At 42.7% G+C, this 17,792-nt stretch overlaps 1 protein-coding gene across 1 annotated transcript in view; it reads right to left on the minus strand.

Moving 5' to 3' along the window:
- CRYBG1 (crystallin beta-gamma domain containing 1) overlaps nt 1–17,792 on the minus strand; it is a 195,140-nt gene that overhangs the window by 123,874 nt on the left and 53,474 nt on the right. The window contains exon 3 of the mRNA XM_072141862.1: nt 7,371–7,497. Coding sequence (XP_071997963.1) covers nt 7,371–7,497 — 127 coding nt within the window. The remainder of the gene's footprint in view (nt 1–7,370; nt 7,498–17,792) is intronic.

The raw sequence follows: 17,792 nt of genomic DNA on the forward strand, positions 1-17,792 counted from the left end.
ATCATTATTGTTTTCAAAGCAATTTGAAATATAATTTTAGAAACCCCCTTGAAACTCACTCCATTTTTGAATCTGCACCCCTCAAACTATCAGAAACAACTTTTAAGAAGATTGTTAATCCTTAGAGATCTTCATAGTAATTAAAAAAAAATGGATGTGACATTTAGAAAGGTCCGATTTAGTCAGTAATATGTTTATTCAGCCCAACAATTTACACATTTACAACAGATAAAAGAGAAAACCCACCTTAAAAGCATTTATGCAATTTCTTCTGAGTACAGAGTCACCCCACATGTGCATGTTACTTGTTGTATGGGAGCACAGTTAGAGGCAGAAGGGAAGTAGAGCCAAGTATCAGCCAGTTTGTCCCTTATAATTTAGGTGTTTTTAGTTGGTTCATGGGTGCACTTTTGTGAACTATAAAATATATGTTTTACCGTTTACTGCCATGTAATAGCTCATTTATTGCCGGATGAGATGTATTTTTCATGTACTCATTGGCAATGATGAAAATTTGTTAGCTTTTTTGGAGGGGGGGGTTTGTAGAAAAAAAATCAATTCCGGTCAGTATGATTACGGCAATACCAAATTTCTATATTTTTGCTTACTTTGTACAAATTTTGTAGAATAAACGCTGATGTGGGGAAGAAAATATATACCATATATACTCGTGTATAAGCCGAGTTTTGAAAATCTCACTTCAGCTTATACACGAGTCAATTAGAAAAAAAAAAAAACGTAATACTCGCGGCTCCCCGTGGCTCCTCTTCTATCTTCTCTCTCCTCTAGCCGGCAGAGTTGCGTCCATGCGGCATGCGGGGGGCAGGCTGTATATTTCATGGGGCAGGTTGTATGCTATATGGGGCAGGAGGTATACTACATGGGGGCTGGCTGTATACTACATGGGGCTGGCTGTATACTACATGGGGGCTGGCTGTATACTACATGGGGGCTGGCTGTATAGTACTTGGGGCTGGCTGTATACTACGAGGGGGCTGGCTGTATACTACATGGGGGCTTGTTGTATACTACATAGTGCAGGTTGTATACTACATGGGGCAGGCTGTATATTACATGGGGCAGGCTGTACGCTATGTGGGAAAGGCTGTACACTACATGGGGCAGGCTGTATGCTACGTGGGGCAGCCTGGGTGTATACTACATGGAGCTGGGTGTATACTACTTGGGGACACCATAGGGTGAGTATTAAGTTCATTTTTAAAATCTGTTTGGCAAACTGCGGGGGGCAGGTTGTATATTACATGGGGCAGGCTGTATGCTAACGGGGCAGGCGGTATACTACATGGGGGCTGGCTGTATACTACATGGGGGCTGGCTGTATACTACATGGGGCTGGCTGTATACTACTTGGGGCTGGCCGTATACTACTTGGGGCTGGCTGTATACTACTTGGGGCTGGCTGTATACTACATGGGGGCTTGTTGTATACTACTTGGGGCTGGCTGTATACTGCATGGGGCAGGCTGTATATTACATGGGGCAGGCTGTATGCTACATGGGGGCAGGCTGTATGCTACGTGGGAAAGGCTGTATGCTAAATGGGGCAGGCTGTATGCTACATGGGGCAGGCTGTATGCTACGTGGGGCAGGCTGGCTGTATACTACATGGTGGCTGGCTGGCTGTATACCACATGGGGACTGGCTGTATACTACTTGGGGGCTGGCTATATACTACATGGGGCAGGCTGTATGCTACATGGGGCTGGCTGTATACTACATGGAGGCTTGTTGTATACTACATAGGGCAGGCTGTATACTGCATGGGGCAGGCTGTATATTACATGGGGCAGGCTGTATGCTACATGGGGGCAGGCTGTATGCTACGTGGGAAAGGCTGTATGCTACATGGGGCAGGCTGTATGCTACATGGGGCTGGCTGTATACTACTTGGGGCTGGCTGTATACTACATAGGGGTTGGCTGTATACTACATGGGGCTGGCTGCATACTACATGGGGGCTTGTTGCATACTACATAGGGCAGGCTGTATACTACATGGGGCAGGCTGTATATTACATGGGGCAGGCTGTATATTACATGGGGCAGGCTGTATGCTACATGGGGGCAGGCTGTATGCTACGTGGGAAAGGCTGTATGCTACATGGGGCAGGCTGTATGCTACATGGGGCAGGCTGTATGCTACGTGGGGCAGGCTGGCTGTATACTACATGGTGGCTGGCTGGTTGTATACTACATGGGGACTGGCTGTATACTACTTGGGGGCTGGCTATATACTACATGGGGCAGGCTGTATGCTACATGGGGCAGGCTGGGTGTATACTACATGGTGGCTGGCTGGCTGTATACTACATGGGAACTGGCTGTACACTACTTGGGGACTGGCTATATACTACATGGGGCAGGCTGTATGCTACGTGGGGCAGGCTGGGTGTATACTACATGGAGCTGGCTGTATACTACATGGGGGCAGGCTGTATGCTACATGGGGCAGGCTGTATGCTACGTGGGGCAGGCTGTATGCTACGTGGGGCAGGCTGGCTGTATACTACATGGGGACTGGCTGTTTAACCCCTTAACGCTCTGCGCCGTAGCTCTACGGCGCAGAGGTATAAGGGATGTATGAAGAGGGCTCACGGGCTGAGTCCTCTTCATACAGAGGTGGGGGTTTTTGCATTTTGCACAAAACCCCCACCGCTAATAACCGCGGTCGGTGCTTGCACCGATCGCGGCTATTAACCCTCTAAACGCCGCCCGCAAAGTCGCGGGCGGCGTTTAAAAGACGGCGGCGCGCGGGCGCCGCCATCTTTTTTTCGATCGCCACGCCCCCGAACGTCATCGGGGGGCGGCGATCGGTTACCATGGTAGCCTCGGGTCTTCTTTTGACACGAGGCTACATGGTTTATGCAGGTTCGTTACAATGAGCCAGTGGCTCATTGTAATGTAAGACCTGCAAAAACGCCATATATTGCAATACTGTAGTATTGCAGTATATGGTAGGAGCGATCTGATCATCTAGGGTTAATGTACCCTAGATGGTCTAAAAAATAGTGAAAAAAAAAAGAAAAAAAACAAGTTTAAAAAATAAAAAAAATTAATAAAATATTAAAAGTTCAAATCACCCCCCTTTCCCTAGAACGGATATAAAACATAACAAACAGTAAAAATCACAGACATATTAGGTATCGCCGTGTCCCAAAATGCCCGATCTATCAAAATATAAAAACGGTTACGGCCGGCGGTGACCTCCGAGGCGGGAAATGGCGCCCAAATGTCCGAAATGCGACTTTTACACCTTTTTACATAACATAAAAAATGAAATAAAAAATGATCAAAATGTCGCACAGACCTCAAAATGGTAGCAATGAAAACGTCGCCTCATTTCGCAAAAAATGACCCCTCACACATTTCCGTGCGCCAAAGTATGAAAAAGTTATTAGCGTCAGAAGATGGCAAAAAATGTTTTTTCTTTTTTGTACACATTCGTTTAATTTTTGAAAATGTATTAAAACACAATAAAACCTATATAAATTTGGTATCACCGCGATCGCACCGAACCAAAGAATAAAGTAGGCGTGTTATTTGGAGCGAAGAGTGAAAGTCGTAAAAACTGAGCCCACAAGAACGTGACGCATGTGCGTTTTTTTTTAAATTTTTCCACATTTGGAATTTTTTTTCAGCTTCGCAGTACACGGCATGTTAAAATAAATAACATTACGGGAAAGTAAAATTTGTTACGCACAAAATAAGCCCTCACACAGGTCTGTACACGTAAAAATGAAAAAGTTATGGATTTTTGAAGTTGGAGAGCGAGAAATTAGCCGAAAAACCCTCCGTCCTTAAGGGGTTAATACTTGGGAGCTGGCTATATACTACATGGGGCAGGCTGTATGCTACGTGGGGCAGGCTGGGTGTATACTACATGGGGCTGGGTGTATACTACTTGGGGCTGGCTGTATACTACATGGGGGCTGGCTGTATGCTACATGGGGGCTGGCTGTATGCTACATGGGGGCTGGCTGTATGCTACATGGAGGCTGGCTGTATACTACAGGGGGCTGGCTGTATACTACAGGGGGGCAGGTTGTGTATTACATGGGGCTGGCTGTATACTACAGGGGGCTGGCTGTATACTACAGGGGGGCAGGTTGTGTATTACATGGGGCAGGCTGTATGCTACATGGAGCTGGCTGTATACTACATGGGGGCAGGCTGTATGCTACGTGGGGCTGGCTGTATGCTACGTGGGGCAGGCTGGCTGTATACTACATGGGGGCTGGCTGTATACTACATGGGGCTGGCTGTATACTACATGGGGGCTGGCTGTATACTACATGCAGGGATGTCAGTAGTAGGTTACTGCTGACACCCTGTGTTTCGTGTTGCTGGTTCAGCATCGGCTCCGAGACGTACTATTACGGCATAGAGTGAATTTACCCAATCCCTGTGCCTTTAAGGAGTTTTCCTATGGACAGTGGGGGTCTCGTCGCTCCGTCAGACTAATGGAGCAGATGTCCGTGCATGACCGCACTGCTCCATAAATCTCTATGCAATTGCCGTCAGCTCCATAGAGATTAATGGAGCAGAACGGTCATGCAAGGCCGTCTGCTCCATTAGTTTGATGGAGCGACGAGGGGTCCGATGGAGGTAAGTGGGACCCGATTGGATCGTTTTTTTTTTGTGATTTGTGGGGGTCTCAGCACTGAGACCTCCACCGATCACCAAGTTAGGTGCAAACTTTGTGGGATAACCCCATTAATAGTACGGCGCAAAGCGTAATGAGGTTAAACAGATCATGGGCACCTGTCAATATATCAAAATGGGAAATCCTGATGACAGCTTCCCAGGGGAATTTCTACTCTCTTGATCTCTTAATAGTAAATAATACCAAATTTGGCCCATATTCCAAACCCCTGATTCCTCTGTTTCAAACTAATAGAGGAAAAATGGGTTGTCAGGGAATAACAGGGAGATATTTAGATTTAGACAGAGAGCAGCAGTGATGTGATGGCCACAGCCGTGCACCTGCAACACTGGCAGTGATGGACAGTTGAACATGAGTTTTGGAAGAGGTGACAAGATGACTATTATCATGCATGGTAAAGCCAACATTATTTTTTCAAAGTTGATCATGAGCTTTTAGGATAAATAAGGAAGGACACATTTACAGAATGAATCATAGTAACAGCATTACCTCTGCTTTTGTTTTTAATGAGCTTTGTCACGCCCTGTACTTGATTAGAAATTTACAGTTCTCACACACCAAGCTTATTTACTAGGGATGGGAAAGTAAAAGAAAACACAGGAGAATGTCAGTCTTTATCAGAACTAGGACCAATTATAACAAGGCATTATTTAAAATATACTTGGATCTTATGGATTATCCTGCAACTTATCCATATATTTATATCATTTATTTGCTGAAATGGGAATACCTGTTTAATTGAGTTACTCGATAGAATAGTAGGGAATTGTTTGGGTGTCTGTTGATTATGCTGTAAATTTGCCTCAGCAGGACATATTGCACGGGCCGAGGTAACTTACCGACCTGTGCCATACTATTACGTCCTGCTTCTGGCACCAGCTCCCAAGCAGAGCCGGTGGCAGAAGCTGCAGGTGTCTGCTGTATATTACAGCTGACACGCATCTGTGACACCCATAATTGGAGATTCCTGACTGCAGAGTGTGAGAAGAATGTGATTTTGTCCCCTGTGAATCAGGCTCCCCCTGCGTCGCTTACCGAGGGGGTCTACTCCCCCCGATAGGGCAGCCCCAGGGTCCAACAAGTGCCATTGGGCTGCACAATCTGCTCATAAGTCAGGCTCTGCCTTCTGGTAGGACTCGACTATAACTGCGCATGCTTAGCGAGTTACGTAACACACTGCAATCCACTTGTATTGCAGTGTGTAAGCTCAATATGAGCTTGAACAATTGATCAGAGGTTTGCTTACAGGTTTGCCAACCTGTAAAATAAAAATAAAGTTTTAAAACAGTAAAGTTAAAAAAAATGTTTTAATAATTTAATAAAGTATATATAATTCCCCTAAACAAGACCATTTGATATACATATCTAATAAAGTACAAAAATCCCCAGAACCCCCACATATTTGGTTTTGTCGCTTCTGTAAAAATCTGTACAATAAATTTGAAATATTATTGGAACTACTTGGTGAACTCCGTAAAAAAAAATAATTAAAAAAAAAAAGCTAATGAAAAACCGAAAATGTTAATTTTTCATCGTATCCCAAAAAATACTAAAGTTATGACTCTGAAAAGATAACGATAGTAAAAAAAATGAGATTTTCTCTGTATTAGTTTTTCTCTAGTAAAATTGTAAGCATGTATAGAATTATCATAGAATTATGACATTTATGTTTATACGTGAACAGTTCAAAAAGTATGCAAAAATAGCAAAACAAAAATGGATGATTTTCTTTGCCTCCATACATTCAAGAGTTAATAAAATATTATCAGTAAACTATAGACCAGTGATGGTGAACCTTTTAGGGACTGGGGGCCGAAACTACGAGCAAAAGCCACATATTTTTCACAAAGTGCCAAATGCCAATTTAAATTAACTCACAGGTTCCAAATGTATTGGCATCCTGAGGACACCAATACAGTAGAAAGAAGGAGAAATTATTATTATATATTGTAGTTTCCCTCTAAGGTCCCCTTAACATGGTCCGGATAAGGGATTACAATGATAATCCAGCTCTGTCCACACCTCCTGAGTCCTGAATGGTGACCTTTGTGCTGGGTGATGGCCTAGGTGCCCACTACGAGGGTTCTAAGTGCCACCTCTGGCACCCGTGCCATAGGTTCGCCACCACTGCTATAGACACACTAAAATGAAGTATTTTTAATATGTATCTAATCCCACAGATAATAAGCCCTTGTCCAAATTGCCAAAAGCAGTAACCCCTCCAGTGCTGGCAGCTGCCATGATATGCAAGTGCAATGAGCAAGGGAGCTTGAAGTAGCCAGCAGTAAAAAGGAGCACACTGAAGAAAGCAGATAGGTGGGATGGCAGAGGCTACTGGGGCAGGGAGAAGCCTGTGCCAAGAGAGCCAAAAATTTGCATATCAGTTATATAAAGTGTTGTTAAGGTTACAAACTGTAATAGAACTAGTGAGAGGTAGCTTAGGGCTTTGCATGTTAGTATAAACCTACCATTAGATCTACCTTAATAGGTAGATTCCTGGTTTTAGGTTTCCTTTGATTTATTTTTTGATGTAATTATATTACTACAAGCTGTTTTATACTCTGAATGAACCCAAATTGAAACTGCAATCCAAGCCATAGGTAAAATAAATCTTCATGTACACAAAAACATTATTATATGTTGACAAATAAGATAATAACATTAAAATCAACATTAACTTATTTTACCATATTCTCTTGTAAACTGGTAGTGAATTCTGTGTGGTGGGAGTTGAGGACTGGAGAGTCTTCTGTGGAAGTAACAATTGCTGAATATGGTCTTTGCTGTTGATCCCCATCAGGAGTCTCAAAAGATCTGTAATTAAAAAATGTATGATCATCTACTTAAATATTGATTTAGCAAAGTATACATTTCTATATAGTTCAATCAAAAACATTTTGATATTTACAAAGCATAGTATGTGCTGTATCCTGCTGGGAGACTTTTATGTGAAAACTTTAACTGGCAATTTAAAGGGGTTTTCCCATTTCAGAATATAAATGTTATTGTTTGTATAATTAAAAGTTATACAATTTTCCAATATACTTTCTGTATTGATTCCTCCTGGTTTTCTAGATCTCTGCTTGCTGTCCTGCTATAAAAAGCTTTGTTGTTTATTTCCAGTGTACATAAATCTGACCATGGTCACACAGGTGCATGGCTCGTTATATCACACAGCTCTGATTACTCTCTGTGATGCTAATGAGCCGTGCACCTGTGTGACCATGGTCAGATTTATGTTCACTGGAAGTTTTCTATGGAATGACAGCAAGCAGAGAGCTAGAAAACTGTGAGGAATTAATACAGAAAGTATATTGGAAAAATGTATCATTTTCCATCATGCAAACAATAACATTAATTTAATGAAATGAGAATACCCCTTTAAAGCTAGATAAAACATACTTATACTTTGCCAGATTATAAAAGTATAGGATGCTGGATTGAAAAATTAAAATTACTGAATTTTTTTGGTGCCAATTAAGGCAGAATTCCAGCATATTTTGCTTTGTTTATCTTCCCCAGTAAATGCTTGTTTTTTTGTGATTTACAAAATTAGTCCAGAACTTTTTCCTGGTCAATAAGGTTGTAGTCAACACTACCACCTAGTGATTTTTTTGTGAAACTACAGTTAACTCAGTCAAAAACAAACATAAGGTGGGAATCAAATAATAAATGACCTGCAATAGAGAAAGCAAATTCAATCTGATAAGAGACTTTTAACCATGAAGCAGATAGCAAACAAATTTCAGTTGGAGGGTAAAAAAGAGCCCTGTCTGGATAAACAAATACAGGAGCGCTACCTGCAACATTCTGAATCCATCACACCAATCACATGCAGGGAAATGTGCGAACAAGAGGTACTCGAGACACACACTGGTCACCATGAGGGAGTCACAAAGCAAGCGGAGTGGACAGTCACATGTGCAGATACCTGGATCTGAGTTCTGTCCCCATGCGAGCGGATGGAGATGACAACCAAGACCAAAGTGCGTAGAGAGCACACAGACAGGATATACATAAAACAGATGAGACACTGATCAAACTTTGTACCAGACATTTTCATTGTCACCAAAAACCACCTTATATAGATAAGTCAGAATTAAGGGTCCTACTATCTGTCCTATAGTCCCCCTGGTACAATTATTGGACATTTTTTAACAAGTAATTGTGATTTATAAACTATTGTGTTATTTTGTATTAATGTATTTATTCAAATTTAGTCTTATATATTTTCCATTAATGATATAAAAAACAAAACAGATGCAATTTTTTAATTTTATGCACATAAAGTGTAAATTGCGTACATGTAAAGAATGTAATTTGTAATAACCTTTATTAAACGATAAAGAGGTTAAAATATATTGGGTGAAATTTGTGAATCTTTTTTGCCAAGTGCCCACTAATTGCGATTATATGTACTCTAAACCCACTTAAAGAGGACCTGTCACCCCAAAAAAAAACCTCTAGGAGCTGATTACTAAAGTTAAGCAGCTCCTTGTGCTATACCAGTATTAGCAGTAGAGCAGCACGGTGGCTTAGTGGTTAGCATTAGAGCCTTGCACTGCTGGGGAACTGTTTTCAAGTCCCAGGGTCAACATCTGCAAAGAGTTTGTATGTTCTCTCCGTGTTTGCATGGCGTTCTGGTAGGGTGATTAGATTGTGAGCCCCATGGAGACAGTGACAATTTGGCAACCTCTATGTAGCACTGCGTAATCTGTGTGCACTTTATAAATTAACACACTATTATTATAGCAGTGTTAAACTGCTAGTTTTATCAGAACCTTCTGATAAAGCTAGCGAACACTGCAGAGCCATACCCTCAGAACTTACAGTGGTAGGATAAACCAGAAACCTCAACCTCTATGAATATCACAATAAGACAAAAAGTACAGATGTGGTGACAGTAATCAACAACATAAATGTGATTCACTATATATAACCACAACACATGTAACACAAATGCCGTGGAAAAATGCTAATAAAAATGAGGATATAAATAGTTATAGTGCAAAAAGTGCAGTGGACACAAGAACACAGGGTAAAAAAGATTATGGTATGTAATGTTCCTAATGATACAAGTTCATACGTCACCAACAATCGGATGGGGGAGGGAGAAAAGCTCCATGCTTCCTCAGAGGTAAAGATGGCTGAATGGCATACTCTTCAGCCCATGTACTCTCACCACATCGGTACTTTTTGTCTTATTCTGACATTCATGGGGGTTGAGGTTTCTGGTTTATCTTACCAGACCTTTTGGACACATGTTATTCATGTGTTTTTAATTGTTTTTAGCTGTACTTAATAAAGACGTTAGATTTTCTCTTTGACATTTGTTTGGGCATTTATGTATATACAAGTGGTTCCTATCTCCCAAAAAATGTAATAGAAAGGGCACAAAAAGTGAGATGTACCCTATAATAGTACCAATCTAACTTTACCTTTTCCCACAGTAAACAAGCCCTAATAATCCTGATTCCTTAAAAAAGAGTTTATATTTGCTAAAGTAGTAAAACCATGTTTGTATAGGTAATTGTACTAACCTATACAATAATTTTATCATGTTTATTTTACTGTACGGTGAACTGCATAAAAGTTTTAATTAAAAAACAAGTGGCAAAATAGCTGTTTTATTCTGTTCGGTTGCAGGAAAGCATTAATAAATATGATTAATCTTACTATTTTTACCATAAAAATGAACACATTGGGAAATACTAAATTTAAAGCAAAAAACAAGCCCTCATATGCCCTTTTCAGATTAAAAAAAAAAAGTCATGTCTTTTGGAATTTGAGCAGGGAAAAACTTTAAAAAGTCTGTGTCCTTAATGTCCTGAAAGCCATTTTAGGCCATGTCCTTAGGCGTTATTGTGGCCCCCACATGACATAGTATTATGCCCCCCACTTACAATGCCTTCCTTTCTGTAGCCCTCCATTTTTGCCCCTTTCTTGTAGCATACTTATTTATAATCCCCCATAGATCTCCCCCACCACCTGCTTTTGTTCTATCCTATATTTGCCTTTCCCTACTAAAATGCAGCAGTCCTCTCTCCTCTTCTATAAGTCATATCGATATCAATGTATGCCAGCAATGAAGTCACAGAAAAGTATGTAAAATACAAATGTGATATATCTTGTGTGGAACGGTAGCTGCCACTGAAGCAGATTTCGGCCATGAAATTTGTATTTCCCCCTCTCACCACGACAGCACCCAACCAGAGAGAGGGATCCGCCCCCAGGGACAGGAAACCCAGACTTCAAATTCTGCGGTACGCCCCACCTCCTTCAGTGGTTTCCTGTCCCTGACGGGGGATCCAGTGAGTCTCGGTGAGGCTCAGGAGTCGCGGTGAAAGGGGGGAATGGGAGTCCCAGGTACCCCCAGGTGGCTGCACAGGTCCCCTGCCGAGGCTTACCGGAGGGTGGTCACTCGGCGGCGGTGGAGAGGTGAATGCTGCGAGGTGCAGCGCAGTCTGTGGGAAGGCGCCGAAGGTAGATGTTGCCGTTTCTAAAGTGTCTAGAAAGAGTGCGCTTCCAGTTGAGGATTCAGGTGTGCTTAAAGACCCTATGGATAAAAAGGCGGATGGCTTCTTAAGGCGTTCCTGGGAGGCAGCAGCAGGCGCATTCAAACCCAACGTCGCGGCTACATGTGTGTCTAGGTCTCTTTTTGTTTGGCTTTCCCAGCTGGAGGAGAAGATTAAGGCTGGTGCATCCAGGTCACATCTTATCTCGGAGGTTACCACTGCACAAAAAGCCTCTGCCTTCTTAGCCGATGCCTCGGTGGACGCCTTAAGGTTATCAGCAAGATCGGTAGCCTTATCTAATTCTGCCAGAAGGGCCTTATGGTTGAAAAACTGGACAGGTGACCTTCCATCTAAAAGTCATCTGTGTAGTATTCCCTGTGAGGGGGAATTCTTGTTTGGGTCTGCACTAGACAACATCTTGGAAAAGGCAGCTGACAGGAAGAGAGGTTTTCCTAGTACAAGGCCTCAAGAGAGGAAGTTTTTTCGCCCCTCAAGGCGATTTAGATCTCCTCAGAGATCCGGAGACAAGAAAGAGGGGTGGCGACCCTCTAGGAGGTCTAAGGGATTCATGTTTTCCCGGCCTCAGGATTCCAGTAAACGTCCCGGTCAGCAATGACGCCAGGGGTCCTGTGGGGGGAAGGCTCTCCCTGTTCAAGGAGGAGTGGAGCAAGATTTCAGGGAGCAAGTGGATTTTGGGGATCATACAAGATGGCCTAAGATTACCTTTTCTATCCCCTCCCCCACAGCGTTTCAAGATAACCTCAGTGGCCGGAAGAGCAGAAAGACAGGCTCTGGAGACCGAAGTAAGATCCTTACTGAGAAAGGAGGTGCTACGGCGGGTGCCACTGCAGGATCGAGGGACAGGATTTTATTCAACCCTGTTCCTTATAAAGAAACCGGATGGCACATTCCGGACCATTATAAATTTAAGACCACTAAACTGCTACCTACAGGTGGAAAAATTCAAGATGGAATCGATAAAGTCAACCGTAAACCTGCTCTTTCAGGATTGTTTTATGGCTTCCATAGACTTAGCGGATGCATATTACCACGTCCCTATTCATCCGGACAGTCAGAGATTCCTGAGAGTGGCGGTGATGATGGAGGGCAAGATAGAGCACCTCCAATTCAGGGCTCTACCCTTTGGAGTGGCGATAGCACCGAGAGTTTTCACAAAACTAATATCAGAAGTGGGAGCCTACATACGAAGATATCAGGGCACCTTTGTGCCATATCTAGACGACTTCCTGTTGATCGCAGGTTCAGCAGAGGAGTTGCAGACCTTCATAAGGATGGTGATGAAGATCCTACATCGCCTGGGCTGGATGATAAATTTGAAGAAGTCCTCCCTTACTCCGGCCAGATCAAAGATATTTCTCGGCATCACATTAGATTCCACCCAGCAGAAATCTTTCCTTCCTCAGGACAAGGTGGTGAAGATTGTAACCTCAGTGGAAAAGCTGTACAGACAGCCATCCCCTACCATAAGGGACATTATGAGGACTCTAGGTCTCTTTACAGCGGCAATTCCAGCGGTGCTCTGGGCGATGTATCACGCAAGGCCCTTGCAGCTCTTCATGTTGGAAAACTGGAGGGGGGACCAGTCCTCCTTGGACCAGAGGATTACACTTCCCCAACAGATCCTGGATTCCCTGAGGTGGTGGCTAAGAGAAGAGAACCTCCAGGCAGGCAGGCCTTGGAGAGAGGAGAATCCCCTATCCATGATTACGGATGCGAGCTCTACGGGTTGGGGAGCTCAGGTCAAGGGACTCTTGTTCCAGGGCGCATGGAACGAGGAATCCAGAAAAAAGTCCTCAAATTACAGAGAACTAGAAGCCATCCTGCAGGCAATCAGACGGGCTCTGCCGATGATTCGGGGGTCAGACCTGAAGGTTGCCTCGGACAATGTCACAGCAGTGGCGTTCGTGAATCGCCAGGGGGGTACCCGAAGCGGATCCTTAATGAACCTCTCGCATCAGATTCTAGACCTGGCGGAAGCCAATCTAAGATCAATATCGGCGGTACACATACGGGGCAAGGACAATCTGCAGGCAGACTTCCTAAGCCGTCATCTCTTACGTCAGGGAGAGTGGTCCCTGAATCGGAGGGTGTTCTCCAAGATAACCAGACTCTGGGGTCAACCAGAGGTGGATTTATTCGCCACAAGAAAGAACAGACAGGTCAGGCTCTTCTGCTCCCTAGACCCGAGAGACCAATCCTTAAGTTTGGATGCCTTCTCAATCAAGTGGAACTTCAGCCTAGCCTATGCATTTCCACCCCTGTCTATTCTCCCGAGGGTTCTGAAGAAGATACGACAAGACCAGGCCAGAGTTATTCTTATAGCCCCCTTCTGGCCCAGGAGGGCATGGTTCTCGGTACTGAGAGATCTATTGATATTAGACCCTTGGATCCTCCCAGAGAATCACGATCTCCTCTCCCAGGGCCCAGTATTCCACCCGCAGATTGCGAACCTCCATCTGATGGCCTGGAATTTGAGAGGCGCATCTTGAGGGAAAAAGGCCTCTCGGACAAGGTAATTACAACCCTGCAGAAGAGCAGAAAGGTAGTTACCTCTAGGATCTATTTTAGGGTCTGGAGAGTATTCTCAGATTTTTGTTCTCCAGATAAGATAGACTTAGCTCATCCAAATATAGCTAAGATATTAGATTTCCTGCAAGCAGGATTAGATAAGGGCCTAAAACCTGCCACCCTTAAAGTTCAGATCTCTGCCCTTAGCTCCCTGTTTGAGTCCCCTTTAGCCTCTCATCCCTGGATATCTCGGTTCATAAAGGCGGCATCTCGTATGACCCCCTTTAGGAGATGTACGGTGCCCCCCTGGGACCTCACTCTGGTATTAAATTATCTGATAAGAGATCCCTTTGAGCCCCTGGAGTCTTGTTCACTAAAGTGGTTGACCATTAAAGTTGTATTTTTGGTAGCAATCACTTCAGCCCGTAGGGTTGGAGAGATATCTTCTCTATCATGTAGAGCGCCTTTTCTCAAGATCTTGGATGACAGGGTAGTTCTGGTGACAGACCCGGCCTTTTTACCAAAGGTAGTCTCTAGATTCCATAGATCCCAGGAGATCAGGCTCCCATCCTTCTGTAGCAACCCTTCTACGGATAGGGAAAGGGAGTTTAACAAATTAGATGTTAAAAGGGCCATTGAGCTATATTTGGATAGGACTAGAGATTGGAGAAAATCTGATAGTCTTTTTGTTCTTTTTGGTGGCAAGAATAGGGGGCAGAAGGCCTCAGCGGTAGTTATAGCTAGATGGATTAGGCAAGCCATTAGCTCCGCTTATGTAGCAGCCGGTCAGCCGATACCAGAAGGTCTAAAAGCCCATTCCACTAGAGCAGTTTCTTCCTCATGGGCAGAATTTAGAGAGGTGTCAGTTAATCAGATTTGTCAGGCGGCCACCTGGTCTTCTCCACATACTTTCTATAGGCACTATAGGCTAAATGTAGCAGGTGCACAGGAACTTTCCTTTGGGCGAAGGGTTCTTTCTTCGGTTATCCCTCCCTAAGGATTTCATCTATGTTATTCTCTCTGGTTGGGTGCTGTCGTGGTGAGAGGGGGAAACCGGTAATTACTCACCGGTAATTGTGTTTCCTTGAACCACGACAGCACCCTGGGTATTCCCTCCCTTGTAAATTCTTTTTCACACTTGGGTGTTCAGTGTTATGTGTGTGTCACAGAGGTGTGAGATTCTCTCATTGAAAGTGATACTGAATGACACGGTGGTCAGAATTAATCGAGAACATTAAGTCCCATACAGTCTCTGTAATCCACTGAAGGAGGTGGGGCGTACCGCAGAATTTGAAGTCTGGGTTTCCTGTCCCTGGGGGCGGATCCCTCTCTCTGGTTGGGTGCTGTCGTGGTTCAAGGAAACACAATTACCGGTGAGTAATTACCGGTTTTCCCTAAGGAAAAGCTCCATATAGGACAGGCCTGGGAAAGTTGGGTCTGTCTAATTAGGTCTAATCAGCTGCTGCTGATTCCAGCAACTTCCAGCAATGGCTCCACCATGGTGAAGAGACATGTCATGCCAAAGGCCTTTGGAGCCATAGCAATTGTGAACTGCAATCCCGTGAGTTTTTAAAGACCTCTGTCTTTAGCTAGTGCTGGAGAGGCTTAGGATTTAATTTCACTAGTTTTATTTATTTTACAATTATGTTCAATAAAAATGTCGTACAGTGTGGATTGTGAATTTTTTGTGTGCCTACGAAATTGTGCCCATTTGCTCCATGAGATGATTATCCCAAACCTAACCCCTTACAGTTGCCTAAATATAATTACTAGGTGTAATATATAAATATGCATCTGCAGCAATTGAATGATTGAAAGTGCCCAAGATTTTTAAGAATGCATTTAAAATGTTTCATGCCAAATGCCGGTCTTCTTAAATACCGGTAAGGAATTATTGTTATACTGATGTGAACCACCAGGTGGCAGATGAAAAGTAATAAAATACTGTTTAAATATTTATTTTTAGTATCTTTATTTGTTTTTTGTAAGCTAATTAAACACATTCAAAGCACAAAAATATAAGCCATTGTTAGATACAACATATTTTTAGCACTTGTGAAAATCTATAAAGAAAAAGAGCTCACAACTTCAGTGAAAATGGCTACTTTGAACACAACACATATTCAAGTAAGGGAAAAAAAAAGTTGGGGAGGGAGAGAAAGAGATTACCTGTGTTTCTCATGGGGGATGTATCATTGCAGTTATCGCAGTCAAAATATCTACATATTGCCAATTCAGTGCCAAGTTTGTGACTGTGTTTCAGCCGACCCACTCCACTTCAGATAACTAAATCCAGATTTAGGCTCCATGCGTGCGTCCGCAGAAAGTGGCCATTAAGTAGCCCAAAAGAAAAATGCCACTAGCTCACTATTGCCAAAAACATGCATTGTGCAAGGGGCCACATTGCAAAGGATAAAGTAGGTCCTATTTCTAGCCACTAAGCTCCAGTGTTGAGGAGTGAGGGCTGCTCAACATACTTATGTATACATGAAGCCTGATGAAGTGCATCTTTTCAAAACCTTGCAAATTTAGGGAAATGTAGTGATCGAATGACATACGAGCAGCAGAGGAGAAACAGTTAAACCGTGATCGCACACAGCGATCTGGTACTCACACTTAAGAGTGAGACAGCGCTGCTGCTTCAGTATAGTCTCCTGCCACACTGATTGCCTGTTGGGACGCAGCAGTAGCGGAGCAGCAAGACTAGCTGTGTGAACATCGTTCCCAAACATTTGGGATCAATGTCACATTAATATAATACCGGACACTGTGCATGCCCAGTCTATAATTAACAGTGTTGCAAAAAACCTCTTAGGCATAACAGACAAACTATCCACAACAAGAGGCTGGAAGATTAGAAAGCTGCAACATTGTTGTATTGTTAATGAGGAACAAAGTGTAAATAAAATCAACACTGGACATCACACTATAAATAATATCTACCAAGTTTCACAACGATACCCTCTAATAAATCCCTCAATCTAAGGGAATCCATGCAAGTCAATTCATAGGGGTCAGTCTCTGCATGGAAGGGGAAAACATCCCTTGAACTTTCCCCATTTGTTAAAATTCGTTCATAATTAATATCTATTTTAATTATAATCAATAAAAGTTATATTTTACTGCCACTTTCTCCTACACTTCCCCCTTCCCCTTAGGGAAGATTAAAATAGCCTCAAAACTTTCCCTCCACTCATTATATTTACACCTAATGGATACAGATTGAACTTGTATCTTGAATTGATCTTGTTTTAGTAGGTGACAACCAACAAAAACTATTTGTAAAATTGGAAAAATGTCTACTACATAACTTCAATATTCGCTTCCTGGAATTCTATGATGGTTGGTATTTCCCTGCAGCCCCTATTCCAGAAGCAGCCAGTCAATTTTTTTAACCTCTTAGTGACCAGCCTATTTTGGCCGGTCTGTAGCACTTTTTCTCCTGACCCACAACGGTCTCAAGCTATATGAAGTGCTTGGTTTTTTTTTGCATATTGAGGTTAATTGTAATGGCAATATTATGGAGTACATAGAATTTATTGTTAAAAAATGTATATATTATAAGCTTTTATTGCTAGAGGGAAATTCTGACCCTTTACTTTTCTATTTGTAATTTACAATATGCACTATGCAGCATAAATAACATTATAATTTCATTATGTGGTTCGTTACAATTCTGGAGACACAAATCTGTATAATTTTTAAACAGTTCTGTTATAAAGTCTGTTCATCACTATTCATAACATTTGTGTGCACCAGGCTTAATTTGTTATATCTTTGCATGGCCGCAAAATTAGTTTCTAAGATATGCATCTTGGGGTGTTCCTTACTGATGTGCTCTTTACTAGCTCTATTTTCAAATCTTGATGGACAGCAATCTGTCAGCTCATAGATTCTGAAATCTTGTGCATGCGCGAGGATAACTTTCCCCAAGCTGCCGGCTTGGATTTGAAAAGAAAACCAAAACCTCAAAGGAAATCAAAGTTAATTTTTTCTATATTTGATTGCTTGTATTACACTCATACTCACATACTGTAGTATCGGCCTTGTCTCTGTCAGGGTCAA

The sequence above is a fragment of the Engystomops pustulosus genome, chromosome 3 (assembly GCF_040894005.1).
Source record: "Engystomops pustulosus chromosome 3, aEngPut4.maternal, whole genome shotgun sequence".
Taxonomy (NCBI): Eukaryota; Metazoa; Chordata; class Amphibia; order Anura; family Leptodactylidae; genus Engystomops; species Engystomops pustulosus.